Below are 19,126 nucleotides of genomic sequence, written 5' to 3' on the forward strand. Positions count from 1 at the left end.
TGTATATTTGTTTTCCAGTATAAAAACACATCACCGGTTGAATGAAATAGTTTATTGTTTGATTATAGTTAATACACTCAAATTGGATTATCTAAGTTCGTGATTTTTCTTGTTTGTAATCAATATCAGTAATAGGGCTGAGGTACAAGACCTCAGTTTGAAGTTGAATTTGTGTTGTTAATACTTGAGGAAACCTAACATTAGAGGAATTTATAAATAAATGTATTCGTACTAATATCTCCTTTTGTACTAATTGTCTTTGTAATGTTGCTAACCAGATTGTCTGTCTGTCTGTCTGTCTGTCTGTCTGTCTGTCTGTCAGATTTTTAATTGTAATGCTTTCGATAAAATAGTAGTGTATCCGCTACGATCGATAAGAATATATAATCATCTGTCCTCAAGATATGGGTATGTATGCTACACATCTGCACCAAGCACACACCTGACTGAGAGGCAGGTACCCTGATAGCTTCTATCATGGTTGTTCTTATACCTGCCTGCCATTTCTCTAGTTCTTGATTTATGGGGAGAGGTATCATGGACTTGCATTGGATTGGACCCCCAGTGTGACCTCACAACAGTTTGCCATTGCCTTTGGCAGGTTGGCTGATTAGGAAACTACTTTACTGTCATCATATGCCATCAGGAATGTTGGAAGGATCTTTACAGACTGACAATCAGCACCACATTGCAAACATGCCTCCAGTCTGTTGGGCATGGAAGGTCTGTGCCACAAGGACTGATGCTGGGTCCACTGTTTTTTGTCATTTATGTAAATTAGATTAGATTCCCTACAGTATGTAAACAGGCCCTTTGGGCTAACACGTCCACACCGATCCTCCGAAAAGTAATCCACCCAGACCAATTCCCCTACCCTATATTTACCCCTGACTAATGCACCTAACACTATGGACAATTTAGCATGGCCAATTCATCTGACCTGCACATCTTTGGATTGCGTGGGAGGAAACCCACGCACACACTGGGAGAATGTGCAAACTCCACACAGACAGTCACCCGAGACAGGAATTGAACCCACGTCCCTGGTGCTGTGAGGCAGCAGTGCTAACCACCGAGCCACCATGCTACCCCAAATGATTTGGATGTGACCATAGGAGGTATATTTGGATGTGAACATAGGAGTATGCAGATAACACCAAAATTGGAGGTACAGTGGACAGCGAAGGTTATCTCAGAGTACAACAGATGAGCCAATGGGCTGAGGAATGGCAGGTGGAGTTTACTTTAGATAAATGTGAGGTGTTGCATTTTGGAAAAGCAAATCTTAGCAGGACTTACACACTTAATGGTCCTAAGGAGTGTTGCTGAACAAAGAGACCTTGGAGTGCAGGTTCATAGTTCCTTGAAAGTAGAGTTGCAGGTAGATAGGATAGTGAAGAAGTATGCTTTCCTATATTTATCAGAGCATTGAGCATAGGAGTTGGGAGGATATGTTGTGGCTGTACAGGATATTGGTTAGGCAACTTTTGGAATATTGCATGCAATTCTGGTCTCCTTATCAGAAGTATGTTGTGAAACTTGAAAGGGTTCAGAAAAGATTTACAAGAATGTTGCCAGGTTTGGAGGATTTGAGCTATAGGGAGAGGCTAAATAGGCTGGGGCTGTTTTCCCTGGAGCATCAGAAGCTGAGGGGTTACCTTTATAGAGGTTTATAAAACCATGAGGGGCATGGATAGGATAAATGGACAAAGTGTTTTCCCTGGGTGGGGGAGTTCAGAATTAGAGGGCATAGGTTTAGGGTGAGAGGGGAAAGATATTAAAGGGACCTAAGGGGTAACTTTTTCACATAGATGGATTGAGCTGCCAGAGGAGGTTGTGGAGGCTAGTACAATTACAGCATTTAAAAGACATCAGGGTAAATGAATAGGAAGGGCTTAGAGGGATATGGGCCAAGTTCTGGCAAATGGAACTAGATTAGGTTAGGATATATGGTCGGCACGGACAAGTTGGACTGAAGGGTCTGTTTTTATGCTGTACATCTATATGACTCTAAGTCCTGGAATGGGACTCAGGAGCTTCTGGCCCAGAGGGAGAGTGCAACCACTGTGCTAAAAGATGTCGTCCTGTATCAAAAAAGTGAGCAAGAATATTCCAAGTCCCATTGTCACCTCTTGTGGACCTCAGTAACCAAAACTACCAACCCCCCCGCCCCATGCCTATTCCACCACATGCTGACTAACATTGAACTGGCCAAATTGGAAGCCACTAAGGTTGAGTGTCGTGCTGAAATTCCATGTTATTGTGCCACTTATCTGCAATTGTCTTTTGCTGGTCAATCCTTTTATATCTCAGCTCTAGCTCGTTGTGACAATGTACACTAAATATGATTTTTTTTTAAAAAAAGCACTGATGCCATAATCCTTTCAAAGCAGGGTGTTGCCTCGCTGAACAATCTTAGATTTATCTAATGTATATCTTTTTGCATAGGATGGTCAGCAACAATATCGGAAGGTGAACGATATGAATTATGAACAGTCTATCATACGGCAAGGTGGGCTGTCAAACCCCTCAGAGGTATGTGATCAGTTTTACAAGCTTGTCCAGACACAACCTGTTACTACCTAGACATTTGTACTATTTTAAAATTTATACAACAGTGTCTGCTTTAATCCTAATTGACTTAATGATAGCCATGTGGAATAATGAAATAAAGTTTAATCTAACACCAATTCTTATTTGTTCAAGTTTTTATACAATTTACTGAGTAGAGAATTTCTATTGCAGTAGTTCCCTCATGAACAATTTTGTATTTATATAACACTTTCAATGTGTTAAAGTATTCCGATGCAAGCCAAAAACAAAATGTGACACTGTCTTAATATCTTTGTGTGGCTCAGATAAGCAAAAACTTGGTTAAAGGGGGAGGTTTTTAAAGAGATTATTTTCATTTAAGCAAAGAGAAGTAGAAAGGAAGGGAAGTTTAAGCAGGAAAGTTGAAAGCATTGGGGCCTTGGCAGCTGAAGTCATGGACACCAACCACAAAATGATTAAAATCAAGAGGCCAGAATTAGAGAAACATGGTTATCTGAGGATTATGGGCTTGGAGAAAGGGAGAGGTTAGATCATACACCATTTTAATTGAAGGGTGAGAATTTTAAAGATCAAGCCATTGCTTAATTGGCAGCCAGTCAACAAGCAGAGGAATGAATAGGTGAATCGGTTTTAGTGTGAGTTAAGACTTGGACAGCATGGTTTTGGATGATCTCAAATTTACAGAGATGGAAGTGGGAAAGTAGATGATATGGAGAAGTTGCTGGAAGCTCAGATCATGGTTAAATATGACACCAAAGTTGTAAACGATAGTTGCATATCTTCAATTCTGCTTAAGGGACTGGTTACCCTACAATACGGTATTCGACAGAGATGAGTTCTCTGAGATTGTGAGCCATAGCTTCCAAGAGCAAAGCCCACTTTGCATTTTACTTATCAAAGAAATACATGAAACTTTACTTCCCAGTGATTGCCCAAAGGAGAGAATATCTCTTTCTCATAAAACACTGGCTTTAAGTTTTGTTCAGTGCTCGAATCCAGAATTATGTTGCCATTTCCATGCCAATACAAATTGTAAATGATTTTCCACCAATGTGAAAGTATAAAAGTATCTGTTACTTCCATGAAATTCCACCTACCTGTTCAATTGTTTGGAGATTATATGGGGAAAGTTATGCAGAGGTGGTGGCATTGCTCTTCTAGCCTAAAGTTTGCTGGTGAGCCCATTTCCACTCGGCAGGCTGCATCCACCCCATAGCAATCTAACTTCTGTTAGGCTGTTAATTGCATTTAGGCCTCAGCCTGGAAGAGATCCTGTCTCTGACAGCCACTGGTCAATTAAATTGCCAGGAGGTATCTCGCTGCAGCACCAGGACAACAGGTTGTTCTCGGTGAAGAGAAAGAGTGGAGCCAAGCACAGAGGTAACCCCAGAGTTTGGCTTGGGGTCAGGCTGGCAGACTTCAGCATAGGGATGGGGGACTGATTTCTGATGGGCAGTGGGAAGCAACATGCTAAATTGAGGATCATAATAGAAGTGAGCTGAAACATATAGGATTACATTATATTATTTGCTACATTGACAATGCCTTATAAATGCAGGTTTTTGTTTAGGTATTTAGTGGTTAGTTCTGTCCAGTAGATAGATTTGTCCAAAGAAGTGCCTGCACCTGAATAGGACCATCATTTCATCCAGGGAAATTTCAGCACCAAGGTAAGTTGGTTAAAGTAGAACAGGCTACAGCAAGGTCCCTTTATTAACTGATAGATTTCTCAGAGGTTCTGCTCTCTTTGTAGGGCACACTAAATAAAAGATATCGTGTTGCAGTTTTATTTTTATTCAAACTAATTTTCCATCATATAATTGAGCCTCAGCCTTCAATTACTTTCAGAATTTCGTTACCCAGACCTTGTGGTTTATTAGCAGAGTGAATACCCTAATTATGTGAATTCATACTGATGCCATTTGGGAGAATGCCATGGGTGTACTGTGCTGTATACCCACACAGAAAATGGACAACTTTTTATTTGATTCAAAATCTAGATTTATAACTAATCTGTCTTCAAAACAAAATGTTGAACCATTTGCTTAACTAATTTGGAGTCACTGCTTTGCTTTTGATATTATCAGGGAGTTACACATGCATAAAAGCACGAGAAGAGGTATTATATCTAGTGAAACCTATCCTGCTGATATATTTTGAATCGTTCCATATACTGTAAGCCAATAGATTGGTTATTAATGATTTGTGACAGTTTTAAAGATGCAAAAAGTGCTTTTAAATGCAAATTTTCTCTTTTTTTCCTTTGACTTTTTTTCTTCTTTTGATTGGGTGATGCGTGATGGTGTCCCCATGACTGAGCTGCTAAAGCCCCATGCCGTGCTGTGCTGTCAGCACATCAGAGGTCTAGTTCTTCATTTTAAAATCTTATCTACATTGCTATTTATTTCTGGTGCAGATACAGAACAGACAGCATCAATATGTACTCGCTCAAAGCATGAAAGGATTAAATATTCCCAAAGATTCAGAAGTTATAGTGCATAAAACCTATGTGACATTTGAGCCTAACACTCCTACACAGGTAAGAATGATCATAATGTGATTGTCCATTTAATTACCATGCTGGCATAGAACCTATTAATATCTTTATCATTCTCCTGGAAATAGTAGAAAACAACATAATAATTTTCAATATTTGTTTCTTCCATTCATTTGTATCTTTTATAATAAAATGAAATAATTAAATTAGTTTAGTTGTAGCTATGTTGTTCTTGCATGGATTGATCTATTTAAAATTGTCCTTCGAATTGTTTTTACTCATTCCTCTGAATGGGTTGCACTTTGTTGCATTCAGTTGTAAGACTGAAGCCAGTCTATCTTTCTTCCCCGCTTTCACACACCTGCAAGCAACCCATGATCCCAACAACACTCATGATTTTTGTAAATTTATTTTGTTATTGAGATAAAGTATGAATAAAAGTTCTTTTAGAATGGACACAATCTAGTGTACCAAAGAACAATAGACAAAGATTATAGCCAAGTTTGCTAAAGAGAAAATGCCCTTACAGTATATTGTTGTCAAAATTATAGCGTGTGTTTTTATTATGGCATCACGTATAAACACTTTGGTCAATCAATATTTAGTCTTTTCTTCAACAGGTTCATAAACTAATTGCAGTTCACATGGCTATTAAGATTTTAATGAAGGAAATTGCCATTAAAACACATTATTCAGTACAAAATACGTTTTGGATACTTGTGAGGGGGACGACTTACCAGGGGTAAGCAATGGGGTTCAGGCCTCTGGCACGGAGCCTGTCCCCGTTGCTCAGAAGGGAAGGGTGGAGAAGAGCAGAGCAATAGTTATTGGGGATTCGATAGTTCAGAGCACAGATAGGCAGTTTGTGGGGGCGAGAGCGACTCACGTTTAGTATGTTGCCTCCCAGGTGCAAGGGTACGTGATGTCTCTGATCGTGTTTTCCAGGCCCTTAACGGGGAGGGGGAGCAGCCCGAAATTGTGGTCCACATTGGCACCAATGACATAGGTAGGAGGAGTGCTGAGGATGTTAGACAGGCTTTCAGGGAGCTAGGTTGGAAGCTCAGAGTTAGAACAAACAGAGTTGTTGTCTCTGGTTTGTTACCCGTGCCACGTGATAGAGAATCAAGGAATAGGGAGAGAGAACAGTTAAATGCATGGCTACAGGGATGGTGCAGGAGGGAGGGATTCCGGTATCTGGATAACTGGGGTTCTTTCTAGGGAAGGTGGGACCTCTATAAACAGGATGGTCTACACCTGAACCTGAGGGGCACCAGTATCCTTGGGAGGAGGTTTGCTAGTGCTCTTTGGGGGGGGTTTAAACTAACTCTGCAGGGGCATGGGAACCTAGACTGTAGCTTTAGGGTGCAGGACCTGGAGTGTAGGGAGATTAGGAACATGGCATCAATCTCAAAGGAGGGTGCCTGTAAACAGGAAAGTGGCTTGAAGTGTGTATACTTCAATGCAAGAAGTATACGAAATAAGGTAGGTGAACTTGCAGTGTGGGTTGGTACCTGGGACTTCGATGTTGTGGCTATTACGGCGACATGGGTAGAACAGGGACAGGATTGGCTGTTGCAGGTTCCAGGGTTTAAATGTTTTAGTAGGGTCAGAGGTGGGGGTAAAAGAGGGGGAGGTGTGGCATTGCTTGTCAAAGACAGTATTACAGCAGTAGAAAGGACGATGGATGAAGACTCGCCATCTGAGGTAGTTTGGGCTGAGGTTAGAAATAGGAAAGGTGAGGTCACCTTGTTAGGAGTTTTCTACAGGCCTCCTAATAGTCCTAGAGATGTAGAAGAAAGGATTGCGAGGATGATTCAGGAGAAGTGTGAAAGTAATAGGGTGGTTGTTATGGGGGACTTTAACTTTCCTGATATTGACTGGGAAAGCTACAGCTCGAGTACGTTAGATGGGTCAGTGTTTGTCCAATGTGTGCAGGAGGGTTTCCTGACACAATATGTAGACAGGCCAACAAGAGGTGAGGCCATACTGGATTTGGTTCTGGGTAACGAATCAGGCCAGGTGTTAGAATTGGAGGTAGGTGAGCACTTCGGGGGCAGTGACCACAATTCGGTGACTTTTACTCTAGTGATGGAGAGGGATAAGTGTGCACTGCAGGGCAAGAGTTATAGCTGGGGGCAGGGAAATTATGATGCGGTGAGGCATGACTTAGGATGCGTGGCTTGGAAACGTAGGCTTCAAGGGAAGGGTGCAATTGATATGTGGAGCTTGCTCAAGGAGCAACTATTAAGTGTCCTTGATAAGTATGTACCTGTCAGGCAGGGAGGAAAGGGTCGTGTGAGGGAGCCGTGGTTTAATAAGGAATTAGAATCCCTTGTTAAAGGGAAGAGGGTAGCCTATGTAAAGATGAGGTGTGAAGGTTCAGTTGGGGCGATTGAGAGTTATAAGGTAGCCAGGAAGGATCTGAAGAGAGAGCTAAGAGCAGCAAGGAGGGGACATGAAAAGTCCTTAGTTGGTAGGATTAGGGAAAACCCAAAGGCTTTCTATAGGTATGTTAGGAATAAAAGAATGACTAGGGTAGGAATAGGTCCAGTCAGGGATAGTAGTGGGAAGTTGCGTGTGGAGGCTGAAGAGATTGGGGAGACACTGAATGAATACTTTTTGTCAGTATTCACTCAGGAACAGGACATTGTTGCCGATGTGAATATTGAGTCATAATTAATTAGAATGGATGGCTTTGAGGTATGTAGGGAAGAGGTGTTGGAAATTCTGGAAAGGGTGAAAATAGATAAGTCCCCTGGGCCTGATGGCATTTATCCTAGGATTCTCTGGGAAGCAAGGGAGGAGATTGCAGAGCCATTGGCCTTGATTTTTATGTCCTCGTTGTCTACAGGAATAGTGCCAGAAGACTGGAGGATAGCAAATGTGGTTCCCTTGTTCAAGAAGGGGAGTAGGGATAACCCTAGAAACTATAGGCCAGTGAGCCTCACTTCTGTTGTGGGCAAAGTCTTAGAGAGAATTGTAAGGGATAGGATTTATGAACATCTGGATAGGAATAATGTGATCAAGGATAGTCAGCATGGTTTTGTGAAGGGCAGGTCGTGCCTCACAAACCTTATTGAATTCTTTTGAGAAGGTGGCTAAGGAGGTGGACGAAGGTAAAGCGGGAGATGTGGTGTATATGGATTTTAGTAAGGCGTTTGATAAGGTTCACCATGATCGGTTACTGCAAAAAATACGGAGGTATGGCATTGAGGGTGAGTTGGAGGTTTGGATTAGGAATTGGCTGGCTGGAAGAAGACAGAGGGTAGTAGTTGATGGTAAAGGTTCATCTTTGAGTGCAGTTATTAGTGGTGTTCCGCGAGGATCTGTTTTGGGACCATTGCTGTTTGTCATTTTTATAAATGACCTGGAGGAGGGGCTAGAAGGTTGGATGAGCAAGTTTGCGAATGATACGAAAGTCGGTGGAGTTGTTGACAGTGAGGAAGAACGTGGCAGGTTACAGCGGGATATAGATAAGCTGCAGAGCTGGGCAGAAAGGTGGCAAATTGAGTTCAATGTAGGTAAGGGTGAAGTGATTCACTTTGGTAAGAGTATCAAGAAGATGGGGTACTGGGCTAATGGTCGGATACTTGGTAGTGTGGATGAGCAGAGGGATCTTGGTGTCCATGTACACAGATCTCTGAAAGTTGCCACCCAGGTAAATAGTGCTGTGAAGAAGGCATATGGCATACTGGCTTTTACTGGTAGAGGAATTGAGTTCCGGAGTCCTGAGGTCATGTTGCAGTTGTATAAGACTCTGGTGTGGCCGCATCTGGAGTATTGTGTGCAGTTTTGGTCGCCATACTATAGGAAGGATGTGGAGGCACTGGAACGGGTGCAGAGGAAGTTTACCAGGATGTTGCCTGGTATGGTAGGAAGATCGTATGAGGAAAGGCTGAGGCAATTGGGGCTGTTTTCATTGGAGAAAAGAAGGTTTTGGGGTGACTTAATAGAGGTGTACAAGATGATTAGGGGTTTAGATAGGGTTGACCATGAGAACCTTTTTCCACGTATGGAGTCAGCTGTTACTAGGGGGCATAGCTTTAAATTAAGGGGGGGTAGATATAGGACAGATGTTAGGGGTAGATTCTTTACTCAGCGAGTCGTGAGTTCATGGAATGCCCTGCCAGTAGCAGTGGTGGACTCTCCCTCTTTATGGGCATTTAAACGGGCATTGGATAGGCATATGGAGGATAGTGGGCTAGTGTGGGTTAGGTGGGCTTTGATCGGCGCAACATCGAGGGCCAAAGGGCCTGTACTGCGCTGTATTTTTTCTATGTTCTAAAAATATAGGCAAACATCTTTGTATCTGTGATCAGTTTTTATCATGTTAAAGAAGTTGATAGTCTATTTATAGCTCTTAGTAATCAGAAGGTGTAAATTCACAAAGTTCTGTTCAGTGAATTAAGGGTACAGATGGTTCCTACTTTTAACTTTCCGACATGTGAAGTCTGAAAATATTATGAAATATAGTGCAATATGGATACCCTACTAAATTATAGCTTTGGACACAATAGAGCACCTTTATTGACCTGACAGAATGGATCTCCTGTCAATTGGAAAACCCAATAGCTAAACCAGCCAAATTTTAGAATTGGGTTGGGAATCCATTCTATCATATATTACCATGTAAGTGAAGAATGAGGAAATTATCTGAATTTTAAATAAAAGTTTGAAGAAGTTGAAATTTCCATCTCCTCTCTGCTGAACTGGATTGGCATGAGTTCAAAGTGAACCTTGGTATCTCGAAGTGTTGAAAATTGTCAGCAGCCATAACTCTAATGTTGAGCATGATAAAAAGTTAGGAATTATTAACTCCTGTCTTCTGAAAGCCTGTCCTTCACCTACAAGTCAAGACTACAATGGAATACTCCCCAGTTGCCTAGATGGATGCATCTCTAACAATGTTTAAGAAACTCAGTATCATCCAGGACAATGAAGTCTGTTTGCTTGGCAGCCATCCACTACCTTCACAATTCACTCTTTCACCACAGATCTACAGTAGCAGCTGTGTGTCCCGTCTACAAGATGCATTGCAGCAGCTAATCAAAGCTCCTTAGACAATATTTTTTAACTTTCTAAACCCATGAACTCTACCACCTAGAAGAGCAAGCGCAAAAGATGCATGGGAACACTCCCACTTGTAAGAATCCCCTCCCTCCCAAACCAAGCCACACACCATCCTGTCTTGGAACAATATTGCTGCTCCTTCATTATTGCTATTCCTTTACAGTTAGTGTTAAAATTCTAGAAGTCTCTTTCTGAAAGTATTGTGTCCCTGATGCATGGCACTGGTTTATCAAGGCAGCTCAGTGTCACCATCAAGAGCAAGAGTTAATTGCAGAAATTGAATTTGGAATGTTCATTAATACTAATTTCAAGAGGTAGATGTTGTATGCAGTGGCAAGATCTGATTTTTGAATGGGCTGATGAGGTCAAGGCTAACTGGCACACATTTCTATTATAGGCATACAACACCACAAAGGATCTCCAATGGTATCAGCACACACAAAACTCTCAAACTAACTGGGATGTCCAATACAATCAAGACTCCATAAAAAATGTTCAACAACAACCTGTCCAGGTATTGATATTGCAAATTTTCATATTTATTGGTAAAAGTCTTAAGGACTCCTTTTGTCATTTGGCCAATAATTCTAATAAAGATTAAAAGTGACTTTCATTGTTTATCACAATATTTACATGACTAAATGTACACCATCAGCATTGAATGGAATGCGGGGTAATGTATAGTTGAATAGGTGTACTGTTTAATTCTTGTAGGAATGGATTTTTGCAGGACACCCTGGTTTCCACCATCCTGTTACCTAAAATGTTCTGGGCAGGGTTGGGGGTTGGGGGGGCATGTGGGTGGGGGACTGGGGGTCAGACCGCAATCCTAATGGCTGTCCCACAGCAAATTAATGCTGGGAGCAGCGAAAATCAATTTAAGGCAAGACCTCCATCTATTTCTCAGGAATAGGTCCCATCTTGGAGAACTGCCAAACAATTGTATTATCCAACACTGCGAATGGGAAACGTAGTTCAAATGGGGCATGTCATGTAAAGAAGTAATTTCAGCTGCCTGGTATCTGCTTGTGCATCTAAAATTGTCAGACTTCCCATATGCTTTGGGATGTGCCAAACCGCAACCAACCATTTCCCCCCCAGCTCCCAGTGGTGGGACAAGGAAGTGAAAAGTAGTCACAGATACCTTTTCATTTCAAGAAAATTTAGGCCTGGAGTTTTCTGTTCTTTATTAAACTTGTGATCAGCTCTGAAGTAAGGACAAATGACCTCAGCTTTCTGCAAGGTAATATAATGAAGTCAATGCATTAAACCTTTAATTTGCATTATTTCTTTAAAATATGGGTTGGGACTTCACTCTGTTTTCCAAAAATTCAGATGATGATACCGAAAGGTTGCATGCAGTCTACTTCAATGTCACCTGTTACCTGATGTGGCATAATTTGCATAGTGTTGGCTTAAATGATTTGAAGAGTGTTTTTGTATTCATAATCTACATTTCAATAGCTCTTCAGCAAATATGATATTGTCTGAACTTCAATTTGAAATGGGAAAGAGTATTCATGTTATTTGAAGTTATGAGATTCAAACTTATTTATATTATTACAATAAAACTATTTTCTTAAAAGTTATTGAAAAGCTATTTGAACAATTTATGAAGTGGAAGATCAAAATTAGAACCCAATAAATGAAGTGTGAAGTAATAAGATTGATCTGTCCAGTGACTACTGACGTGACATCTCCATAGAGAAGCTTGGCGAAGGAGAATTTAAGATTTAACTAGTTTGTATTGCAGGTCTTAAGCTCTCCGAGTGAATACACGGGCTTTCGGAGCACACGAAGTTCTGTCACTTCCCAAGAATATGAAGATACCCATTTGAGAAGCTCTGCAGGTTCAGAACCTCGGAGTCCTGTACCAGCCAGGCTGCGGAGTCCTCAAGCAGCTCAGGTACAATGCTTGAATAGAAATCCACATTTGTTAGTCATCTGTCTCATGTTGCAGTGTTAGATTGAAAAAAAAATTAAAATTTTATAACTCATATCTGAAAAAGGTTTATTCATTAAACTATAAACAGAAATAAAATGAAAGGATAATTTAAGCCGTTCCTTTGACGACTCCTCAGCAGTGTACTTGGTAGGAAAGTATTTATGGTGATGTTTTATTGTTACAACAACCATTATTAAGGTTGGTTGTTGTGCTACCTTACATGAAGTCTAACTGTGATCCAGCGGTAATTGAATTCAGGTAGCAAAGGAACATCTTTATCTTGTAAAGCATTCTCAGTGATCTGAAGTCTTCAGATTTTATTATAGTCGAATGAAAATGTATGACTTTCAATTGATTATGTCTGAGATAGCAAATGCCATCTGCAATTGGATTTAGCTGCCCCAACTGCAGATCTTCCTTGAGATTGGTCACCCCGGTGAGGGATTCTTCCCTGGTCGATTGGGGATTTCAGGTCTGAAATTACCACTGTTCTTGTGTATTTTGAGCTCTGATTCAGAAAGTCCACACCTCTGACTGAGAACAAAAGTCATTTTTTTTATATTGTAAAAAGAGAGATTGTGTAGAACGTTTAATCCTGAGATTGGACAGATGACTTAATTACACTTTTAGAGTCATAGAGACATACAGCATGGAAACAGACCCTTCGGTCCAACCCATCCATGCTGACCAGATATCCCAACCCAGTCTAGTCCCACGTGCCAGCACCCAGCCCATATCCCTCTACACTCTTCCTATTCATATACCCACCCAAATGCCTCTTAAATATTGCAATTGTACCAGCCTCCACCACGTCCCCTGGCACCTCATTCCATACACATACCACCCTCTGTGTGAAAAAGTCGCCCCGTAGGTCTCTTTTATATCTTTCCCCTCTCACCCTAAATCTATACCCTCTAGTTCTGGACTCCCCGACCCCAGGGAAAAGACTTTGCCTATTTACCCTATCCATGCCCCTCATAATTTTGTAAACCGCTATAAGGTCACCCCTCAGCCTCCGACGCTCCAGGGAAAACAGCCCCAGCCCATTCAGCCTCTCCCTGTAGCTCAAATCCTCCAACCATGGCAACATTCTTTTGAATATTTTCTGAACCCTTTCAAGTTTCACAACATCTTTCTGATAGGAAGGAGACCAGAATTGCACGCAGTATCCACCTTTTATCCACCTTTACCCGTTTCAAGACATCCAGCACTTCCTTCTCTGTAAATCTGGACATTTTGCAAGATATCACCGTCTGTTTCCCTACAGTCTGTATCTACCATATCCTTTTCCACAGTAAATACTGATGCAAAATATTCATTTAGTATCTCCCCCATTTTCTGCAGCTGCACACAAATGCTGCCTTGCTGATCTTTGAAGGGCCCTATTGTCTCCCTAGTTACCCTTTTGTCCTTAATGTATATGTAAAAACTCTATGGATTTTCCTTAATTCTATTTGCCAAAGCTATCTCAAGTCCCCTTTTTGCCATCCTGATTTTCCTCTTAAGTATACTCCTACTTCTTTTATACTCTTCTAAGGATTCACTTGATCTATCCTGTCTATACCTTCCAAATGCTTCCTTCTTTTTCTTACCAAACCCTCAATTTCTTTAGTCATCCAGCATTCCCTATATGTACCAGCCTTCCCTTTCACCCTAACAGGAATATATTTTCTCTGGATTCTCGTTATCTAATTTCTGAAAGTTACCCATTTTCCGGCCATCCCTTTACCTGCGAACATCTGCCCCAATCAACTTATGAAAGTTCTTGCCTAATACCGTCAAAGTTTGCCTTTCTCCAATTTAGAACTTCAACTTTTCAATCTGGTCTATCCTTTTCCATCACTATTTTAAATCTAATAGAATTATGGTCGCTGGCCTCAAAGTGCTCCCCCACTGACACCTCAGTCACCTGCCCTGCCTTATTTCCCAAGAGTAGATCATGTTTTGCACCTTCTCTAGTCGGTACATCCACATACTGAATCAGAAAATTGTCGTGTACACACTTAACAAACTCCTCTCCGTATAAACCCTTCACACTATGGCAGTCCCAGTCTATGTTTGGAAGTTAAAATCCCCTACCATAACCACCCTATTATTCTTAGTTTGTTTCTCAATTTCCCTCTGACTATTAGGGGGTCTATAATACAATCCCAATAAGGTGATCATCCCTTTCTTATTTCTCAGTTCCACCCAAATAATTTCCCTGGATGTATTTCTGGGAATATCCTCCCTCAGCACAGCTGGAATGCTCTCCCGTATCAAAAATGCCACTCCCTCTCCTCTCTCTTCTATCCTTTCTGTAGCATTTGTATCCTGGAACATTAAGCTGCCAGTCCTGCCCATCCCTGAGCTATGTTTCTGTAATTGCTATGATATCCCAGTCCCATGTTCCTAACCATGCCCTGAGTTCATCTGCCTTCCCTGTGCAGAGCTTTTGCACAGGGAAGGCAGATGCTTTGCAGAGCTCTTTTATCTAATATATAAAAGGAAGATTAATAATAATATAAGGAAAAAATTTCTAACTTGTAATTAGTTGTTATGTGAGGGATCCGCATTCTTCAGCAATTGAGAACAGGCATCTAAATGTGAAAAGCAAGTTAAATTTTCAAGCATAAACTATCATTGGCCAACTCTGTGTCTGTCACTCTTAAGCATGTTAAGTTGGTATTGGGAGCTTACTATATCGGACTGTTACAGAAGATGATGAGGCATAAACACATTTCTGGATATTTATAGATTTTCAGGAATATGGGAAAATATGCTCACCTTCATAGTCCTTGCCTGACTCAGCAGGAAAATCGGCAGATCTTAGACTGTTCTTATAAAGGCCTGAGAGTTGTGTTTTATTAGTACCAAAGCAGATTAAACTTTTCTCATAATAAGCGAAACATGCTGCTCAGAATCTGCTAGGTCAGGATAATGTCCTCCATAAGGAGAATTTTAACCTGTAATACAATGCATCAATGGTTAGGAAAATTCTGGAGATAAAGGCAAAGGGTTAATGACAATTAGATATTTTCTACACAAGATCTTATCCGAACTGCTCTGCTGTTCGTACATCTCATACTCAAGGACTAAGAAGAAGGCTAATAGCATGCTGGCCTTTATAACAAGAGGGATTGAGTATAGAAGCAAAGAGGTTCTACAGCTGTGCAGGGCCCTGGTGAGACCACACCTGGAGTAATGTGTGCAGTTCTGGTCTCCAAATTTGAGGAAAGACAATCTGGCTATTGAGGGAGTGCAGCATAGGTTCACGAGGTCAATTCCTGGAATGGCGGAACTACCTTACGCTGAAAGACTGGAGCAACTGGGCTTGTATACCCTTGAGTTTAGAAGACTGAGAGGGGATCTGATTGAGACATCTAAGATTATTAAAGGATTGGACACTCTGGAGGCAGGAAACATGTTTCCGCTGATGGGTGAGTGCCGTACCAGAAGACACAGCTTAAAAATACGGGGTAGACCATTTAGGACAGAGATGAGGAGAAACTTCTTCACCCAGAGAGTGGTGGCTGTGTGGAATGCTCTGCCCCAGAGGGAGGCCCAGTCTCTGGATTAATTTAAGAAAGAGTTGGATAGAGCTCTCCAGGATAGTGGAATCAAGGGTTATGGAGATAAGGCAGGAACAGGATACTGATTAAGGATGATCAGCCATGACCATATTGAATGGTGGTGCAGGCTGGAAGGGCAGAATGGCCTACTCCTGCACCTATTTTCTATTGCTCCTTAAAATAGAAAATGACAGTTCTGAGAAAAAGAACATGTATTTTATTTTTGCGCATTGAGTCCCCAAGATCTTAATATATTTTAGATTAGATTATTTACAGCGTGGAAACAGGCCCTTTGGCCCAACAAGTCCACACTGACCCGCCGAAGCGCAACCCACCCAGACCCATTCCACTACATTTACTCTTTCACCCAACACTGCGGACAATTTAGCATAGCCAATTCACCTAACCTGCACATTTTTGGATTGTGGGAGGAAACCGGAGCACCCGGTGGAAACCCACGCAGATACGGGGAGAATGTGCAAACTCCACACAGAGTCGCCTGAGGCAGGAATTGAACCTGGGTCTCTGGTGCTGTGAGGCAACAGTGCTAACCACTGTGCCACTGTGCTGCCCCCAATCTTGTGATTCAATGGCTGGCAGCTCCCCCTCTGAAACAGAAGCTTTGAGTTTGAATCCCAAACTAGGATTAATTGCCAAGGAACATGTGTTCATAAAGCAGCCAAGAGTCTGTGCATCAACCTATAAATATAGGCATATGGGAAGAATTGGGAGAGAGTCATGCCAGCCCTGTGATGGAAAGAACATTGAGCCCTTTACCATTCCTACCTATTTCTCTGGGTGATATATTTGTAATTGTGCATTTAGCCACAGCAACTCAGACTCTGAATATATCATCACCATCAACATTTCAAATTGCAGTATCAGGTATGATATGCTTCAGGTATGTCTGTTCTTCAAATGACATGAGTAAAGGCAAGAATGAATGAGGTAATGACAGTCCAACAGTACCGGACAAGATGGGACAGCTGGTGGAGGAGATTGATATGGTGAATTAAGAGAAATATCAAGGTAGATTATGCACTATTGTCACATTTTCAGAAGAGAATGTCACTTGCAACATTGATATTGTCTTCAGTGTGGTTTGAGGGTCAAAGGCTGGAGCGGAAGGTTCAGCTGTATTAGTGCAGGAGATGGATTTGAAGATTGAAGGTAATAACACAAGAAAATTGAAGATGAAAAGAAGATAAGGCTGTAGTTAATGTAGAGGGTGGATTTCAGTTTTGAAAGGAAGATTTGTGAAAGATGGTAGAAGTGTTAAATGCATGTCTCATGGTTTGAATGAATTAAATTAATATTTAAATTATCTTGTGTCAAAATTGACTTATGCTTCAATAAAAGCAAAATAATGCAAATCTAAATAAAAAGGAAATGCCAGCGAAACTCAGCAGGTCTGACAGCATCTGTGGAGAGAAAAACGAACTCAACATTTTGAGTTCAATATGACTGTTCTTCAACAGGGTCATGGTTGACTTGAAACATTGACACTGTTTCTCTCTCCACAAATGCTGCCAGACTTGCTAGGTTTCTCAAACACTTGTTGTTTAGACTCTAGTTTCATTACTTGTCCATTTTGTTTGCATTTAGAATTTGAGTCTGGAGAAAAGTAGATTCAGTTTTTTTAATGATGGTTATCTGAGGAGGTTGCTCCAGCAGTGCTTTGGGAAAGATTGCTAACGTAAGTACTGTTGCAACAATTTGGAGGATATGGCTGAGTTTGCGAAAATGTGGCTGAGATCAGCTATTGTAGCTGTTGTGAAGATGTAATGATGTAACTTGCCTTGCAGTTGTACATAAGACTAAATGACCTCTAGAGTAATTATTAGTACTGCACAAAAAAAGCATAGAGTCTAATGAAGCTTGCTAGATACAGATAATGTGATAGTAGACCATAGGAGGATTTGCATCAGAATCCCAATGGCAGGAAAACATATTTTAATCAAATGCATGCGTGGAATTTTGAGAGGCTGCAAAAATAAATCTGCAAAGGACAGGAAGATCACTAAAACACTTGTGAAATTTGTTGAGCTGCATTTGCATCCTTTCACCTGAGATAGATGAAGCCTTGCAAATCAAATGGGAGATGCTTGGATCTGATTTCTATGAAAGTGAGTTTCAGGCAAGAGGAGTAGGATGAGCAAAAATCTGAGAAGGGACGACTCAGATTTGCTAAGGGAAAGAGCTTCATAGAGGAAGCTCAAATCTGAGCTGAGCTGAAGCCAGAAAGGGACAGCAGAGATCTCAGAAAATCCAAAGCAGGGCGAGTATGCTGAGGTCCATCTCTTAGTATTGAAGAGCACTAGAAAATGAGATCATCTAGCTAGTCTGCTGCACACTCGTACTGGAGGACATGTGCAATGAAACACTCTCTGTAATGTTGACATTTTCACTTCAGTGCACCCTGTAATGTAATTGAACTGGCCCTATGTGTCACTTCATCTAAGAGGCTAGCTGCAGTGTGATCGCATTTGGCCTGGCCCTTCCGGCTTCCTAGTCTGTCAACAGGATCTGCGACTTCTTTATTAAATTCCACCCAATAAGTTCATAATTTATTGTTTTGTCACTCAAATTGCACAGTAATTGATTCCTCAATTTTAAATATCAATTCTGCAACTTATGGAGTATTAACTCATATTTAGACTAAAATGGACCGATTTTCAATTAACAATCCATTCAAAATAATTGAATGTTGGGATTCAGCTCTGCTTTCTGGTCAAGTCCATGCCAGGTTGATTCTTTAGTGAAGTAATAAATTCACTGCTATTTGGATATTATTTCATTTTAATTATATGAAATGCATCATTCAAATGCCACTTTTCCATGCTATATATCTCTTCTGACAACTTTTAAGACATTAGTATCTGATTACAAAATTACAATAATATCTTTACAAAATTTACATATCTTTACAGTAATTGTAACCTGTTTCTTTGAATATATCTGTCTGATGATTAGTAAAAGTTACAGACAAAGGAAGTGCTCAGTTGGTACTCAATTGACCAATCTCAAAGAGGATGGCAGTGGAATGTGTTACCATTGATCAAAGTGCTCCCAGGTTAGTGAAGGAAAATAGATCAAGATTATTTCTGTAGTTGCTATCTGGTAACTTGTAGTAGAAGTGAATACATAGATGTCAAATGAAGGATTCACAGTCCAGATATTTACATGAGTTGTGATCATTTGGGTAAGTTGCAAAGGAATGTATGGCGCCTCACCTTGTTCGCCTCACTCGGATAATGCAGAGAAAACTAATCTTGGGAACAACACACTAGGTTTGCATGTTCGTCACTAAATTATTTTCGGTCTTTGCTGAATTTTCTGCAGAAGATATTAAGTAAATTATAAAGATTGTGATGATGTGGAGATGATGGTGTTGGACTGGGGTGTACAAAGTTAAAAATCACACAACACCGGGTTATAGTCCAACAGGTTTAATTAAAAGCACGCTAGCTTTCGGAGCGCTGCTAACGAAGGATGATTTTTTAACTTTTT

The 19,126-nt window shown here is 40.9% G+C and overlaps 1 protein-coding gene across 2 annotated transcripts in view; it reads left to right on the plus strand.

Moving 5' to 3' along the window:
• pof1b (POF1B actin binding protein) overlaps positions 1-19,126 on the plus strand; it is an 82,254-nt gene that overhangs the window by 19,696 nt on the left and 43,432 nt on the right. For both annotated transcript variants that reach the window (XM_072594917.1, XM_072594918.1), the window contains exons 2-5: positions 2,449-2,535; positions 4,970-5,092; positions 10,518-10,634; positions 11,874-12,026. In XM_072594917.1, coding sequence (XP_072451018.1) covers positions 2,449-2,535; positions 4,970-5,092; positions 10,518-10,634; positions 11,874-12,026 — 480 coding nt within the window. The remainder of the gene's footprint in view (positions 1-2,448; positions 2,536-4,969; positions 5,093-10,517; positions 10,635-11,873; positions 12,027-19,126) is intronic.

The sequence above is a fragment of the Chiloscyllium punctatum genome, chromosome 25, assembly GCF_047496795.1.
Source record: "Chiloscyllium punctatum isolate Juve2018m chromosome 25, sChiPun1.3, whole genome shotgun sequence".
NCBI classification, from domain to species: Eukaryota; Metazoa; Chordata; class Chondrichthyes; order Orectolobiformes; family Hemiscylliidae; genus Chiloscyllium; species Chiloscyllium punctatum.